This window comes from Cyprinodon tularosa, unplaced genomic scaffold, assembly GCF_016077235.1.
Source record: "Cyprinodon tularosa strain WSP-4 unplaced genomic scaffold, ASM1607723v1 ctg215, whole genome shotgun sequence".
NCBI classification, from domain to species: domain Eukaryota; kingdom Metazoa; phylum Chordata; class Actinopteri; order Cyprinodontiformes; family Cyprinodontidae; genus Cyprinodon; species Cyprinodon tularosa.
In genome coordinates, this window is record NW_024038800.1 from 888,603 (window position 1) to 906,189 (window position 17,587).

General features: G+C 40.6%; 1 protein-coding gene across 2 annotated transcripts in view; it reads left to right on the forward strand.

Annotated features, from left to right (window-relative positions):
- The window catches only part of LOC119784006 (immunoglobulin superfamily member 5-like), a 41,170-nt gene that overhangs the window by 12,909 nt on the left and 10,674 nt on the right, over positions 1–17,587 (forward strand). The window contains exons 4-6 of one of the 2 annotated variants that reach the window (XM_038285815.1): positions 2,135–2,262; positions 9,644–9,806; positions 15,697–15,837. In XM_038285815.1, the coding sequence (XP_038141743.1) occupies positions 2,135–2,262; positions 9,644–9,806; positions 15,697–15,837 (432 nt within the window). The remainder of the gene's footprint in view (positions 1–2,134; positions 2,263–9,643; positions 9,807–15,696; positions 15,838–17,587) is intronic. The other variant, XM_038285816.1, reaches the window with a different exon arrangement.

Here is a 17,587-nt window from a genome sequence, read left to right on the forward strand (position 1 = left end):
CTTTTCATGAGTTTACATGATATTTTACTTTTAAGTGTTCCTTTATAATTGGATGTTGATCAATAACTGCTTATACAAGTATATATATATTAAGCCCACTGTTTACTAAGTGGTAATTAGTAAAACTGAGTATATGTCAGCCTGTCTGTTTCATTCTTCAGTGGGATATTTTACTGCTACATGATTTAGGCGCTAAGGGACATCCTATGAAAATAGATTCTGCATCAGTTTTGGACAAGCTTGAAAATTTTAAAACATAAATCAGTCATTCTGGAATGACCTATTGGTTACATCATTTTTCTAGACTTGGGCTGATGGAAGGGCTCTACCAGGGAGGAAAAAATGAGAATTCAATATATATAGATGTATTTGCATTTACAGTAACTGCATTTAAAAAAGTATTTAAAAAAAAGCCCTGAAAAAAATGACAAGTTCTTCCAATATTTTACAAAGAGAGACTCTCAGTGCTGCCAGTGCCACAAAACTGAGAGGTGCAGCCATTACCAGTACCAGTACTGTATGGTGAATCAGCCCTCCCAACCACCACCGCAGTCTGGATACAGAAGATTGCTCTGGCTTGACATAGCCTCTGAATTAATCGTGCGTGCTGGCACGGCAACTTAACAGTCAGCAACTCTGCTTGTGATTTGTTTACTGCAGACTCAAACAGACAGAGCAAGTTGAGCCACAAATTTACAGCGAGCCCCATTGACTCTGTGTAATCTCCTCCACCCCTCCCTGCTTTAATTGTTCCATTTGAAAATGATGTAAACGTGAATGCACACAGGCTGCTCTGTGTCTGGCTGCCCACTCAGTCACAGCTGCAGTACATCAACACAAACCCTTCACCGGAGCAGATCGATATGAGCGCATATACTGTTGATGACAAGCAGGAGATCTCTGATATAAATCAGAGAAAATAGAACCTCCCTGAGGTAATATTGCCTGGTGGTGTGGTGGATAGACAAGTTTGAATAGACTTTTCCTCAGACGGGTGAAGACAATTCGCACAGTGAAACACAAATGCAGCCGAACAAAACTAACCCTACATTTATAGTTTTTTGCAAAATGTTTAAAAACTCTTTATATTTTCCTCTTTTTGTCAGTATTATTTCAACGTAACAATCCAATGCAAAGTAAAAAAGGATAATATGAGAGTAGGATAATGTGAATCGATGTCGAGAGAGTTTAAAAATAATCATCCAAAGCTTGTAACACAATTATTGGTTGATTCATGATCTATTTAGTAGGAAAGAAAGTACAAACAGAGAAAGAAATGATGAGCAGCTGAAACTGAGAGCCCACACAATGGCAATAATCATATGAGAAAGTAGCCAAAAACTGTGGAGGAGCTGCAAAAACACATTTATTACGAAGACAGCAGATAGTTGTACATACTCTGCATTCAGCCTTCATGAAAACGATAGAACCACACCAATGTGACTACTGGTCTAGCAAAAAATTAAATGCAGCGGCGTAATTGCAATTGTATATAGAAACGCAATGACAAACAAATGTGATTATTATGATAATTTTTTGTGGTATAATACTGGTGACAAGGTCAGATATATGTCAGAGAAGCTAAAGTTCCCCCAGTATGAACCATTCACTTTAAATATGGGTTTATGTAGCATCTCTAACAAGAAATCCTCCCAGCGAATCAAAGCGCATCAGAAAATAGCAGCCAGTTATTCATAAAACACATCGGAGGATTTAAAACCTAGTCGATATAAATGTGTCATTTTGCATTGACGCACCACCAAATCCCCTCCAATCATCTGTCTGTCTATAGGACTTATCTTGTGCATCCATATCCCTTCATGTTATCAGACGTCGGACTTCACAGAGCTACTGTCTCTCTCAGGGAGCTAAGCAGCTGATCTGTCAAGCAGAAATTGAGATGGACTGGAGTAAAGGAAGAGGGATTCATTAGGCAACTGAGACTAAGAAACCAGAACTAAAGATGAATGAAATCCTTGTTTTAAAATATCAAGTTAAGCAAAGATGTCATCCTTAATTAAAAGTCAGGAAGGTTAAATAAATAAGATGGAGTATCAGTAAACATGAGGTGGAGACAAAATTTCATAATTTTTTTTTTCAAGTGTGTGAGAACTTTTCTTTCTTTTTGCTACAGAGAAGGGCACTGTGAGGCTGTTTGGAGAGAACCGGTTGGCTTTTAAAGGAGAGTTGGTCCTGTTTCAGTGCCAAGGAGCTGGATGGTATCCTGAACCCACTCTGCAATGGCAGGTGTATGAAAAAATGGTAAATACCTGTTTTTGTTTTTAATTTGATTCCTGTCTGATGCCTTCAATGCATGTAAAAATGTTCACACTACATTTAGGTTCATTTTTGAAATAGGTTAGGATGTTTGAATAAAGAATTGTCAAATACTTATAACAGTTAGCGAATCGTGAATAATGTGTTAACCTTTTTGAAATACAGTCTTGACTATTTTGGTGTTTTTATTGGTCCTATACTACAAAATAGAATGCAATTTCGCCTTAAATGAACTTCTCCAGTTGGTGACAGGTAATTGGATTAAGTTTGCCCATCATGATTGTATTACTTATTACCAGTTGAACTAATTCATTATGTTGGAGCTGCATTCTTTTAGAGCTGAGTTTTAAGCTAACATTTTATCAATGACGAGCTTTGACCAATGTGACCAGAGCAAACTACTACTGTTTTACTGTCTCATGGATCCAGGTTTCTGCAAATCATTATGTCATTAACTTTTGCTTTTAATATCCTGTAGCTGACCAACTGTGAGACATTTGTCTCTGCATTCATCCCATCCCTTACGGAGCAGTGGGCTGCACACATTGAATAGTACCTGGGGGCAGCCTGGAGTTAACGGGTCAGGGTGAACTGGGTAATTTAGACCGTCTGCTCTAAATGATATAGGCCACCATTCCCACTAGGCTAGCATGCATTAAAACTCTTCATATCTGTAAGATTTATCCTCAGTTATTTATTTATTAATCATTAATATTTGTGCTAATTATTGATTGATTGATTTACTTTATAGATATCACAGTGGAGAATTTTACACTTTACATCAGCTCAAATAGTCAAAAACAGAAGAAGTAGGTGCCAAAGGAAGAAAAACAAGCATGGTATAAATACAGTATATAAAGTGCGTCCGTACATGTAAGCCTTTTTTTTTTTTCTATAGCAGGATTATTATACAGGGTCATTGCATAGGGTGTTTACATGATTATTTGTATAGATGGACAGTTATGTATATATATATATATATATATATATATATATATATATATATATATAGCTATTGCACTGGGTGCCAAATATAAAGAAACAGGTTATTGCACATAGTATTAAATGGTAATTGCACATTAGATATTGCACAAGTTATTGCTGTTGTAGTGTTGCAGTGTAGAGTCTGATGGCAGCAGGGATGAATGAACTGCGGTAGCGTTTTTTTTTTTATAAACAGGGTGTAAAAGTCTTTCACTAAAGTAGCTGCTTTGGCTGCACCCTCCTCCCAGCCACTTCCTCCACTGAGTCCAGAGTGCAGCGTAGGACAGAAACGGCCTTTCTCACTAGTTTGTTCAGTCACTTTCTGTCCTGCTCTGTGCTGCAGGGGCCTGCTCACTCCAAGGACCTCAGCCTCTTCAAGAGGTAGAGGCGGCCCTGTCCCTTCTTATACAGGGTGACAGTGTTATGAGTCCAGTCCAGTTTATTATTGATGTGAACATCCAGGTATTTGAAACTCTTTTAATTGTGCCCAAAAAGTCAAATGTATCTAGCTTCCCAACAAATTTGATGAAAGGGATCACCTCTTCAGCAGCTATCTTTGACTTTTGACCTTCTCTTAGTCTGACCATAGATGCTTAAAGGTATAGAGGATGATCTTTTATTTCCGTGTGGATCATCTAAATAACTGGTCCTCCTAATTGTCAATCATTCTGGTGATGTGCTACATCCTTGCCTCGTTAGCTGTCTTTTTCTGCACATGCGGTGCATCTGTGGCAAGCTACGGTTTCAAGCAGTCACTGAAGTTCCCTTTCTCACCGCGGTTCTTTGGAAATGGCTGAGGGTCGTAAGAGAAAAAAGTGTCTACGAAGTGTATGAGAAGAAAAGAAAGGCCTCAGAAGAGGCAGATATATCCCAGAATAGGATGTGCACAAGGAGAAATGGGCTCGTGCATGCACATTTTCGTTTTAAAGTGGAGAAGGGATTTTAAAAAAATCCTCCACAATACCTTTAACCTGTTATGTCCTTATATCATTTGAGGTGTAACACCAACTACTTTAGGTTTTTCCAGAAAACAATTATCAACCTCTGTGTAAATAAATTCCCAAAGCAAAGGTGACAATAGATCAGAGGTTAACAACATATTGCACCATACACTGACATGATGTTTTTTAAGATTTTTGACAGAAAATCTGCTTTGGTTTCAACACCTTTCTGATGGGCTATTCGTTTCAGCCTTCAGCAAAAATTCATTTTGATTTAAACTTAAATCAAGTTAAAAAGTTGTCTTGTTCAAGGAATATATTAATTACTTATTGCTTTTTAATGAAAGCTCTCGTAAATGTCAAAAATAGCATGTTTTCCTATGATTTACTGCAATTTTGCAAAATCTAATCTGTAATTTAGACGAGAAAAAAATGTGTGGGAGGAAGACTTTCACTTCCATTAAATAAATCACTGCATTAAATTTTCATTAAGTGGATTGGAGCATGGCCTGAATGAGATGAGTCTTGATTTATGGATCTGAACCTGAGGAAAGTTTACCCCCGGCTCTGTTGGCAAGAAATAAATCATCAACAATGCCACTGTCCCTTGGTTGGAGTTCCCAAAAAACAACTAAAATACTGCAGCATTCACCAGAGACTTTCCTTTTCTTCACTCTCTGGAATTATTTTCATAAGTGGAAATTAATGTCATCAGTTCATCTTGTAATTTAAAGATGTCAGAGCAGTCCCTACAAGTCTTTAACATTTCTTTGTGTTCTAATTATTTCTAACTAACTTTACTGATACGAATGGCATTTTTTGTTGGCCAATTGGTATATTTTGAGATGAAGTTCAGTTCTTTTAGAATCAAATGTAGTGTTTTTTGTGTTATTGTTTATTCTCAAAAATGCAGTTTTAGCACACTTCTAAAATTTGTCATTTAAATTTCATTATTTCTTTATTTGGGGATGACAGTGACTCATATTTTGTTTTCTAATGAGCAGATTGTCGGTTTAATGCCCTGCTCTGTCTGTCCAGGGGTGGTCCTATAGTCTGTTAAGCTCCCTGGGCAAAATAAGCTAATTTTCTGGATTTTTTGGAAGGACCAGAAATATTACTATTAAGAAAAATGTAGAAAGAAACATTCATTCTGTACAAGTTAAAATTTAAAAATACTATGAACTGTAAAAACAAAAAACAAAACAAAAAAACAATAACTATAAACAAACATACAAATGTACAAACAAATATGGCTCCATGTCCATTGCTTAAGGTCGCTGTTCAGCTGAAGTGTCATTATCAAACATTTATTAATAACAAAGGAGTTACAGAAGGCTAACACAGCTTTTCTAAACTAATGTTGTGACTAAAGGTCTGTTACACTGGCAAAGCACACGGTTAACAGCTGTTGTTAAGACAAACAACAGGCACACAAAAATGCCAAAGTTTTTTTTACTAAGAGTAAGATAAATTGTTGCTGTGGTGTAGAGAAGACTCAGGAATGGTTGTTTAGCTGACTGCTTATGATTGTTTAAACTATTATAGTTGTTTTTTTTAGTAAAAGAAAAAACACAATGAAAAACCTGTAAAACATATTAGCTTCAGCCAACTATATGTATATATATATATATATATATATATATATATATATATATATATAATCCAAACTACATTATTCATTTCTTATATAGTTTGTTTAGTTAAAGAAGAACTAAAATCTTCAAAACGCTAACGTTTTCTTCTGCTATTCTATTTGTTATTTTATTTAACATTTAGTCTACAACCTGGCCCACTCCCGGGCCAGAGTAGAAATCTAAATCCTGTCCCGTCCCACTCCTGGTGAAATTACTCCCACTCCCATTCAGAATGACTCCCGCTCCTGCACCACTCCCATTCTTGTTGTTGAGCGCGGGTGAAAAACTCAGAGCGGAAGCACTGTTGGTTTTTGGGTTGTGTAGTTTTTTTGACTCACATTATAGTGTAGGCTTCAAGGAAAAAAAACTACAAAATGGCGGTGCCAGTACTGGATTTTTTTTCTTTCTATTTTATTTTATTTTTTGGCATCGATCCTAGTTTATTTAAGTTACTATTGGTTTGCTCCCGCTCCCGTCTGCTAATCCTGTACCGTCCCAATCACGTGATCGTTACTAATACTGACTCCCATCCCACGGGAATCCCACGGTAATCCCGTGACCCGTGGGATTCCCGAAAAAATGTCAGTCTCTAACGTGCAGCACATCAGGCAGATAGCTCGCACTCCTCCCACGCATGTTAAGCCATACATACACTTTCCATTGACTTCCATTTATTTTATGGCCTACCCCAAACCCTGATCATTACCAAAACCTGACCTAAACTCAGGTCACACCTAGTGTGATCTTCCTGTTCTTAGAAGGAATGTTTCTCACAGAGTGAGTAAAAAGGAAAGAAACATCTTTGAGTATTAACAGAATTGATTCCAGTCATGCTTAGCAAAATCATTGATATAAGCACAGATTTTAGAGCATGTCTTTACCTTCTATGTTTTAGGCCCACATTTCTAATCATTGCTGTGGAAAGAGCCAAATTGCCCCAGAGTTAGGTTTCTTCCTCGACTTTTCACAAAGCTACACATCCTCTCAGGGTGTGCCTTCCAAAGTCTATAGCGGTTGTCTCTGAATCTGCCCACAAGCCACAAAATTCCCAAATGAGCTAAACGAAGAACCTCAAAGGTCATCTTAGCCTTGAGCATTAGTCCCTTTAACTGACTTACAAGGAGACTGAACATACATATAGAATGAGTAGTAACTTAAGACAAAAAAATAAAATAAAACAAATTAACCTTCAACGCACCTTAGTCCTACCCCTTACTGGGGACCAGTCGACAAGTATCAAGTAAAGGGCTGATTATACTCCTGCAGCAGTGAGTCGCAGTGAGCTTGTTGGAGATATTTTAGATTTATGCCCAATATTGAAGCGTGGTCTGCCCTATGTTATTCCACATCACAACGCAAGAGGGACAATCGCAAACTAGCTGTGGGCCTAGATATGGCCGAGGCGGTGAGGATGTGGGGGCAAGATCCAGGTGTAAAAAGGGTCCCAGCATTCTCATGCACCTCGCTCTTCTAGCTGGTCCAACTTCATGAGTCGTTTTCCACAATGGCGGTCATACAAACAAAACAAGTCGGTAAGGTACCAAACAGGAGATATGCTTAGATGTAGATCTGACCAATCAGAGGCCTCCTGTCTGCGGTCACCTACAATTTTGGGAGAGGTGCAGCAAATGTCTGCAGAAGGGACAGGGGCACATTTGGGTTCACTGCGACACACACGCAGACGCCCTGGTTTCTAAATATAGAAATCAGCCTTAGGTCCTCACAATGTAGATAATGTAGAAAAATAGATCAAAACAAGGCATGATGATGATTTTTGACCGTTCTAGACCTGGCATTTAACAGGTAAAAAAATTATGACATTTCAGAACATCTGTTGTTTTCTTAAAGACTAAAATCCTTCATGACATTCTTTGCAAAGCAACTTGAAAACCAATATGTACTTTTTTTCAAGTTGGCATTATAATTTGTTGGCATAAGGCATTTCTTTACACTTTTAAGTTAAGATCATTAAGTCAGCAAAGAGACAATAGTTTGAATGTATGAGGTCAGGAAAGCAGAAACAGACTCCCCAAACCGTACTTACACAAAGATATTGACTTCCTCTGTATTATTCTTGAGATTAAGTGCAGCTAACAAAGAATTTAAATGGATATTCTAGTTAGAAATATGGAAGGAGTTAAGCAAATAAATTTTATTTAGGGGAATCAGAGTGAAGAGATTAAACACAAATGTATCTAAAAAAGTAAAAAAAAAAAAACATATAATTTCCCTCCCAAGCCTCACAGCGATGCACTACTTTATGTTTACCCCACAAAAAATGTATTTAAATATGTGTTTGCAAAAAAAAGATGAAAGTTGAAGCGATGGAATAGTTTTGCAAGGCCCTGTAATTATTTTTTTTTTTTTGGGAGAATGTGACTATTTTAGAAAAAAAAAAGAGTGTCTTTAAACTGCTTTTAGAGGATTAAAAAGTTGATTTGATTGAGCATTTATCCCATCATTTTCGGTTAATAATCAATGTATCCCACTCAAAGCATTTTCCTCAATTATGCTGTGAACTGATTATTAAAATGGGGGTTGCTTTTTTCTTTTTTAATGACAATATGAATATTTCCAAAACCTGCTCAAAGCTGTTATCTCTGCAGGTTCCTCATCGTTTCTTAAAAATATCATGGAAATTGTTTAACATATTTTGATGAGAATATGCTTAAATTAAATGATTCCATTGAATCTTTGCGTGTAGACCTCAAAGTATTATCGGGATTAGCTCTGAAAAAGCCACAACCATATAATCCTCCACATTTCATCTTAATCTGCTTAATTGATGGAACAAAACACACAGCAGAAAAACATCATTGTCTATTATCTAATTGCTACATTTTTTTGCAGCAAAGCAGGAATTTCCAAAGGATATCAATCTTAGTAAAACATTACATCCTTTATGTATATCTTCAGTGTAAAGGCATATTTTTTTTACATTTTAGACCAAAGTTCTCAAATGGAGCAGATTTGCTTTTTCATATTATATACGGGAACATGCGATGAACTAAAATTCTTTTAAGTAACTAATCATTTGCTACAAAAATAGAAATAAGATTATGTCCTTAACTGTGGGTTTTGTTATCAGAATTGGAATCAAAATCATTAATACTTTAATAATCCCAGAGGGAAAACAGGAGATTTATAAAAAAAAGAAAAAAAAAAAAAAAAAAAAGCTTTTCAACCATCTTTCAACAGAATGTTTTCAGAAAATAAGCACCTTAAACAGACCTGGACAAAAATCCTGGTATCCCAAGTAAAGATAAAAGAATGTGACTAAAGGGACATTTATGTTAAATCAAGATTTGTCCATCAATTAGCTGTACAGGTGTCTACAACCTTGTAATCATTCATTGGGCCTATTTATTACTATTGGGCTGTTTGGTGTCATGGCGTGTACCACACTCAACATGCACCAGAGGAAGTGAAGGAAATAGCAGAGAGAAATGTGCTGCTCAATGTCAGAGAAATTGGTCTCAGTCACAGGTCATGGGTCTTCAACAGGATAATGACCCAAACGACACAACTAAAACCTCCAAAGAATGGCTGAGAGGAAAATACTGGACTATTCTGAAGTTTCCTTCTATGATCCCTGATCTCATTCCTATATAGCGTATTTGAAAGGAGCAGAAACATGCCGTTTGCAAAATGGCCCCTTCAAACCTGAGACAACTGGGCAACTTTAAAAGCAACACAGATCTATCTGGGTGAATTGCAGACAAATTCATTTAGATTCTAAAAAGCTTAAAATAAGTAATTAGATTTATTTGATGAATAACAGTTTTCTGTCTGGTTTACTTCGTCAAGGTGAGCAAGGATGAATACAACATCACCTTGGAGGAGAAGGAGAATCTCTTCACTGTCTCCAGCAACCTCAGCATTCCAGCAGAGAGGAGCTCTGCGGTGGGCTGTCTGGTTTCTGTGCCTGCTCTAAAAGAACCTCTGGAAAGCAGCCTCAATCTAACAGTAGGTGAGAACAACATTCAAAAATAAATTAATCTGCATCTTCTAGGATTTATTTTCCATATTGTAATGGTTAAGATTACAATTTATTTTAACGGTGTTTTGTGGAGTGGTGAGGAACATTTATCCCAAAGAAATTCTTAACTGTGACTTAAGCTACCAGTTACTCACTAATGTAATGTAAAGTAATTTTCTGGGACCCTCAGTTTTATCATGTTATGCATGCATGTACAGTATTTCTACTGAGAGGTTCTAAAAAAACAGGATCTTTGGATCATTTTAAGATGGATCACCCTTTCTATTTCTGATAAGTTGCTGCTCTGTAGGAATGAGGGGTTTTGCAGCCTTTGCAGCTTAAAGCATTTGTGCGCTCAGTCTGGTGAAATAAAACTCCTTAAGAGCTAGAAATTATTATCTAATTATTTATTTAATTTTAGTTGCAAAAAAAAAAAAAAAGGAAAGCATACTATTTTTTATATTGGAATATTTTTCTTCTGCAGGATGTAGATATTTGTGGAAAATGGTGTGACAGAAGATACTGTCATCAATCTACCTTAAAAAGTTATCTGATACCCTTAAGGAGTTATTTATTACAAAGAATTAAGGATCAGGCTTCAATCCTTGAAAAGATTATTGACTCATCTATTTATTTTTAATAGTTGCAAAACAAACAGATGTATATGTTTTCAACAGACTTCATTGATCAAAATTACAGGCTTTATTTTCAAAATGAATCAAGCCACTCTTAAAATATTTAATTTCAACAAACAGTCATTTATAATCTTAATATATTAAGCAGCTTTGCAACCATAAGCAATTTTGTTTTCTCTGCAGTTAGAATATAAAACAAGATCATACTCCCTTGAAGTACCAATGAACTTTAAATCCAAAGTCTGGTAGGGATCTAGTGACCACGGGATATAAGTGTTTTGGACGATAACATTAATTGAAAAAAAAACTTTAACTAGAGTATTTACTCTCTTTGCTTCATCAGGTAGAAATAAAGAGTTGATATAGATTATAGTTCAAGTCATGGTCACTAATCTGAGACGGTTAGCATACTTCCCCCATCCAACAGTTCAACATAAACTCTGAGCAACAATGTATAATTTGAACCATCACAGTTTGTTTTTGGTGTAATAGACACAGAAACAGAGGAAAAACAAACAGATAATCAATAAAATAAAAATCATTATTGTTTTCTAACTTTAATCTTAAAAGTCTGACTTCAATATATATATAGATAATATATATATATTATCTATATATATAGACCCTTATGATGAGTACAATAATTGGATCCAGCGTTCCCTCGCCCGGACGCGGGTCACCGGGGCCCCACTCTGGAGCCAGGCCTGGAGGGGGGGCACGATGGCGAGCGCCTGGTGGCCGGGCTTTTACCCATGGGGCCCGGCCGGGCTCAGCCCGAAGAGGAAACATGGGTCCCCCCTTACATGGGCCCACCACCCGTGAGAGGGGCCATAGGGGTCGGGTGCAATGTGTGTTGGGTGGCGGCCGGGGGAGGGGACCCTGGCGGTCCGATCCTCGGCTGCAGAAGCTGGCTCTTGGGACGTGGAATGTCACCTCGCTGGTGGGGAAGGAACCGGAGCTAGTGTGTGAGGCTGAGAGGTTCCGGCTAGAAATAGTCGGTCTCACCTCAACGCATGGTTCTGGTTCTGGAACCAGTCTCCTTGAGAGGGGCTGGACATACTTCCACTCTGGAGTTGCCCACGGTGAGAGGCGCCGGGCAGGAGTGGGCATACTTGTTGCCCCCCATCTCGGCGCCTGTACGTTGGGGTTTACCCCGGTGAACGAGACGGTAGCCTCCCTCCGCCTACGGGTGGGGGGACGGGTTCTGACTGTTGTCTGTGCTTACGGGCCGAACAACAGTTCAGATTACCCACCCTTCTTGGAGTCCTTAGAGGGGGTACTGGAGGGTGCCCCTCCTGGGGACTCCCTTGTTCTGCTGGGAGACTTCAACGCTCACGTGGGCAATGACAGTGAGACCTGGAGGGGCGTGGTTGGGAGGAATGGCCGCCCTGATCTGAACTCGAGTGGTGTTCTGTTGTTGGACTTCTGTGCTCGTCACGGATTGTCCATAACGAACACCATGTTCAAGCATAAGGGTGTCCATATGTGCACATGGCACCAGGACACCCTAGGCCGCAGTTCGATGATCGACTTTGTCATCGTTTCATCGGACTTGCGGCCGTATGTCTTGGACACTCGGGTGAAGAGAGCTGCTGAGCTTTCCACTGACCACTACCTGGTGGTGAGTTGGATCCAGTGGTGGGGGAGGATGCCGGTCAGACCTGGCAGGCCCAAACGTGTTGTGAGGGTCTGCTGGGAACGTCTGGCGGAGTCCCCTGTTAGGCGGAGCTTTAACTCCCATCTCCGGCAGAACTTCGAACACATCCCGGGGGAGGTGGGGGACATTGAGTCCGAGTGGACCATGTTCCGTTCCTCCATTGTCGAGGCGGCTTATCTGAGCTGCGGCCGCAAGGTTGTCGGTGCCTGTCGTGGCGGCAACCCTCGAACCCGTTGGTGGACACCTCCGGTGAGGGATGCTGTCAGGTTGAAGAAGGAGGCCTATCGGGCCTTTTTGGCCTGTGGGACTCCGGAATCAGCTGATGGGTACCGGCGGGCGAAGCGGCATGCGGCTCGGATGGTTGCTGAGGCAAAAACCCGGGTGTGGGAGGAGTTTGGAGAGGCCATGGAGAAAGACTTCCGCACGGCTCCGAAGCGATTCTGGTCCGCCATCCGGCGTCTCAGGAGGGGGAAGCGGTGCAGCACCAACACTGTTTATAGTGGGGATGGTGTGCTGCTGACCTCGACTCGGGACGTTGTGGGTCAGTGGGCGGAGTACTTCGAAGACCTCCTCAATCCCACCAACATGTCTTCCATTGAGGAAGCTGGGCCTGGGGACTCTGGGCTGGGCTCTCCAATCTCTGTGGGCGAGGTCGCCGAGGTGGTTAAAAAGCTCCTCGGTGGCAGGGCCCCGGGGGTGGATGAGATCCGCCCGGAGTTCCTCAAGGTCCTGGATGTTGTGGGGTTGTGTTGGCTGACACGACTCTTCAACATTGCATGGACATCGGGGGGCAGTCCCCCTGGATTGGCAGACTGGGGTGGTGGTCCCCCTATTCAAAAAGGGGGACCGGAGGGTGTGCTCCAATTACAGGGGAGTCACACTCTTAAGCCTCCCCGGCAAGGTCTATTCGGGGGTGCTGGAGAGGAGGGTCCGTCGGATAGTCGAACCTCGGATTCAGGAAGAGCAGTGTGGTTTCCGTCCTGGTCGTGGAACGCTGGACCAGCTCTACACCCTCAGCAGGGTCCTGGAGGGTGCATGGGAGTTCGCCCAACCAGTCTACATGTGCTTTGTGGACTTGGAGAAGGAGTTCGACCGTGTCCCTCGGGGGGCCCTGTGGGGGGTTCTCCGGGAGTACGGGGTGCCGGGCCCTTTGATACGGGCTGTCAGGTCCCTGTATGACCGGTGTCAGAGTCTGGTCCGATTTGCCGGCAGTAAGTCGGGCTCGTTTCCAGTGAGAGTTGGACTCCGCCAGGGCTGCCCTTTGTCACCGATTCTGTTCATTACCTTCATGGACAGAATTTCTAGGCGCAGCCAAGGTGTTGAGGGGATCCGTTTTGGTGGCCTTAGGATTGCGTCTCTGCTTTTTGCAGATGATGTGGTCCTGTTGGCTTCATCAAGTCGTGATCTGCAGCTCTCGCTGGATCGGTTCGCAGCCGAGTGTGAAGCGGCCGGGATGGGGATCAGTGCCTCCAAATCCGAGGCCATGGTCTTGAGCCGGAAAAGGGTAGAGTGCCTTCTCCGGGTCGGGGGGGTGTCCTGCCCCAAGTGGAGGAGTTTAAGTATCTTGGGATCTTGTTCACGAATGAGGGAAGAAGGGAGCGGGAGATCGACAGGCGGATTGGTGCAGCGTCTGCCGTGAAGCGGGCGCTGTACCGGTCCGTCGTGGTGAAGAGAGAGCTGAGTCAAAAAGCGAAGCTCTCGATTTACCGGTCGATCTACGTTCCTACCCTCATCTATGGTCATGAACTCTGGGTCATGACCGAAAGAACTAGATCGCGGATACAAGCGGCCGAAATGGGTTTCCTCCGTAGGGTGGCTGGGCTCTCCCTTAGAGATAGGGTGAGAAGCTCGGTCATCCGGGAGGGACTCGGAGTAGAGCCGCTGCTCCTCCACGTCGAGAGGAGCCAGTTGAGGTGGCTTGGGCATCTGTTTAGGATGCCTCCTGGACGCCTCCCTGGTGAGGTGTTCCGGGCACGTCCCACCGGGGGGAGGCCCCGGGGAAGACCCAGGACACGCTGGAGAGACTATGTTTCTCGGCTGGCCTGGGAACGCCTTGGGGTTCCTCCTGAAGAGCTGGAAGAAGTGGCTGGGGAGAGGGAAGTCTGGGCCTCCCTTCTTAAGCTGCTGCCCCCGCGACCCGACCCCGGATAAGCGGAGGAAGATGGATGGATGGATGGATGGAGTCTGACTTCAATCCCAGAATTCTGACTTTATTCTCAGAATTTGGCAAATGCTGCAAATGCTGACTCCAATCAGAATGCCTGCTTCTCAATTATTTACATACATTATGACCAATTTTTAATAGATCTACTTTATCTAATTGATCATCCTGGGCTTTGGCGACAGAGTTCGAAGGAATCTAACTTTCATTCCGAGTATAAAGTCAGAATTCTGAAAATCAAGTTTTTGTTTGAGTGGATGTTTTTTTTTTGTTAAATTGCCCTAAAACTCTTCCATAGATGAATGCAAAGAATTGCACCTAGAAACTTTATAGACAGTTTTCTCTAAAGCTTCCTGCATTTGAGAAGACCCTGTTAGTATACAGTGACTTAGAAGTTGGAATCATCTTATTTTTAGACACAGTACTGTATGTGATGCTATTGCCCAGAAATAATTTATTAAGTTTTTGGAAATCATACGTTTCCATTTCTGTTTGCTTGTTCAACAAATGAAAATACAACTTGCTATGCTAACTAGGATGAAAGAAAATATTAAAATATCCTGTTTGACATGTATATTTGTTTTCTACAAAATTGGCTTGTATTTGTTGTATCAGATCTGTGGAACTGTGTGTCAAAGCGGATAAATAAAATTATTTAAGGCGTATTTTACCATTTAGAATTATTAAAAAGAGAGAAAATATTAAAAATGTCTGAGGGCTTTAAAATATATGAAGATTACTCAAACTGCAATTAAACTTTTTAGTTTGACTCATTTAATGTGCTTCTAGTTAGATTTTATTTTTTCACTCTCTCTGCTATTACTCTAGGTAAGACAATTATTATTCAGATTTTTTATTACACCCCCGCAGCTTGAAATCAAGCCAATAAATTATCAAAGAAAAAAGTGAATAATAATCTTTTCAAGGATGGAAGACTCATCCTTAAAAAATCAGTATAGGCATTGAACAGTGCTTTAGCACTCTACTTCATGCATAAATCCCAATTTTGCCCCCAGCCTAAGGTATATCAAAGGCATTCCCCCAATTTCTATTATTTTAAGAGATTTTTTTTAGTTTTTTTCAACTCAATATGTTAAACCTTTCCTCCCCCTTTTGTTTTGGGAAGCATGTGAATCATCATAGAGTAAAGAGGAGAGGAAAAGAGGAAAGGGTTACGAAACAGAAACAGCATAAGTTTGAATCATAGCAGCATACAGGTTGAACGACTGAAAAGACCACATTTGTAAAAACATTTTTTTTTTATCTTGTCTTTTTGTCCATTTTCATCTTTTACCACAACAGATACTTTAATGACAAAAATACACATCTCTCTGTGACTTTTCTGCATATCTGTAGCTGAATTTCAGGTTGTTTCCATTGCTTCAGTGCTCTGTAATAAAAATGAATGATGTGACCTTCTCTCTTAAGTCGCAGAGGTGATCAAGGAAGAGGATGACTGCACAGTCCTGGTGGCAGTAAGCGCCTCTCTAGCTGCTGTTCTGCTGCTTGTGCTGCTTGTGCTGCTCTCCATAAGCATCGTCATCTGCTACAGGCGGAGGAAAAAAGCAAGTAGGCACTTTTCTTCTTCCTTAAATTGCTCTAAGAGAACAAATGTCAGCACGGCCCACAATTTTCCAGCTCAGAAACTGTGATTAAAGTATAATAAAGCACAGAGGTGGCTGGCTGCATGCTGGGACAACCCTGCAGTAGCCTTCAACACGGGCATGCGGTATCTTTTCTGACAAAAGCAGAACATGGTTTGTCAACAACAGTACACGGTAGGCACCAGAGATGGGTGGTAAATCAATAGCAGAACAAAATGTGAGCTATTTTGTACATAAAAACATTTAGAGTGATAGATGTGTATTTTATAATAACAATGATAGCACAAAGAATTATTGAACTTTTAAAGTTAATAAAAATATATATATATATTTGCTGTATTATCTGTTGTTTCTGAATAATATCCAAAATTAAAGAGACAAAATGATAATAAAAAAGATTAAAAAACAAGAAACCTCCCAAATCTATGGCAGCTTTGGTGAAACCCGTTCCAGGATTCTGGAAGTTCCCAAACTCTAGCATGTTACAGTTTCAGTAAAACAAAGAGGCATTGTACTGATTTTATGCAGTGTGGGAAGACAGTAACCTTGGACATGTTATCAGTCTGCTTGAAAACTGGAAATAGTGCGCAGTGCCTTTAGAAACATGAGGTCCTGACTCACACTTGGTTTCTGCCGGATGAGTCAGTATGTTTGCATAGACACAATCTACTGTAATACATGGCTGCATGGAGAGCACAGGATATTCTGGACATGGGAATAGTTTGATTTTAGAGCTGTTAAGCTTTGCCGCTGTTGCTTATAATAATGGGGAAAATTGGAGTCAGAATCTAAAGTTTAAATAATATCACATCTACTTGCATCACCAGTGGCCGAAAAGTTTAATTTGGATGGCCAGGCATGTGCTAATGTGCACTGTGAGGTGGCTTAAAAAAAAAGAGAAAGGGCTAACCTGCTGCACAGGAAAATAAATGGGCACAAGTTATGTATTTAAAAAGAAAATCACTGAAGCAAAACCAGATTTTCATGAAGTCTTGTAAATAAACCTAAACACATATTTACAAACACTGTGTTCTAATTAATCATTTATGGTTTGGCATATGCTGCATATGCTTTTCTTTAATAATATAGGAGTCTCCTTGATGGATACTGACACATGACTTTCTTTCCCCCCATGTCAAATAAGTTTCATGATCTGCCCTGATAGCTGATCTTAATTGTTCATTTCACTCACCTGCTTAACTCTGCCTGGTCTCTAATTACTCCTCATGCTATCCACCTGCACCTGCTGCTTCATATACGACTCAGCCCAGCAAGTGGAGGCAGATCACTGTTTGATGCCAGTTTGTTAGTTTGTTTCGTTAGTTTTGAGTTATTCTTGGGTTTATGTTCCTGTCCTCGGAGGCCAGTGGGTTAAGAGGTTTTAGTGTTTGTCATGTCTCCTGATCGTGTGCTGGCTCCTAGGATAGAGTGTAGTTTTAAGTCCCGTAAGCCTGGTTCCTAGGTGGCGACAAGTTTAAAGTTCTGCAGTAATCCGGGTACTATGTCTTGTCTCTGTCCCTCAACCACTGAGCCTGCCTGTCTGCATCTGTGCGTTTCTGTCTTCTGTCTCCATGCATGGTGTTGCCTACTGTACACCTTGCAGACTCTGGATTTGAAACCCTAAGTCTGTTCTTTATGCATAGAGCTTGCAGATTCTTTAATATGCATGTAAGCATTATCTGTAGTTACGTTGACTGAAGTCTATAAAACAAACA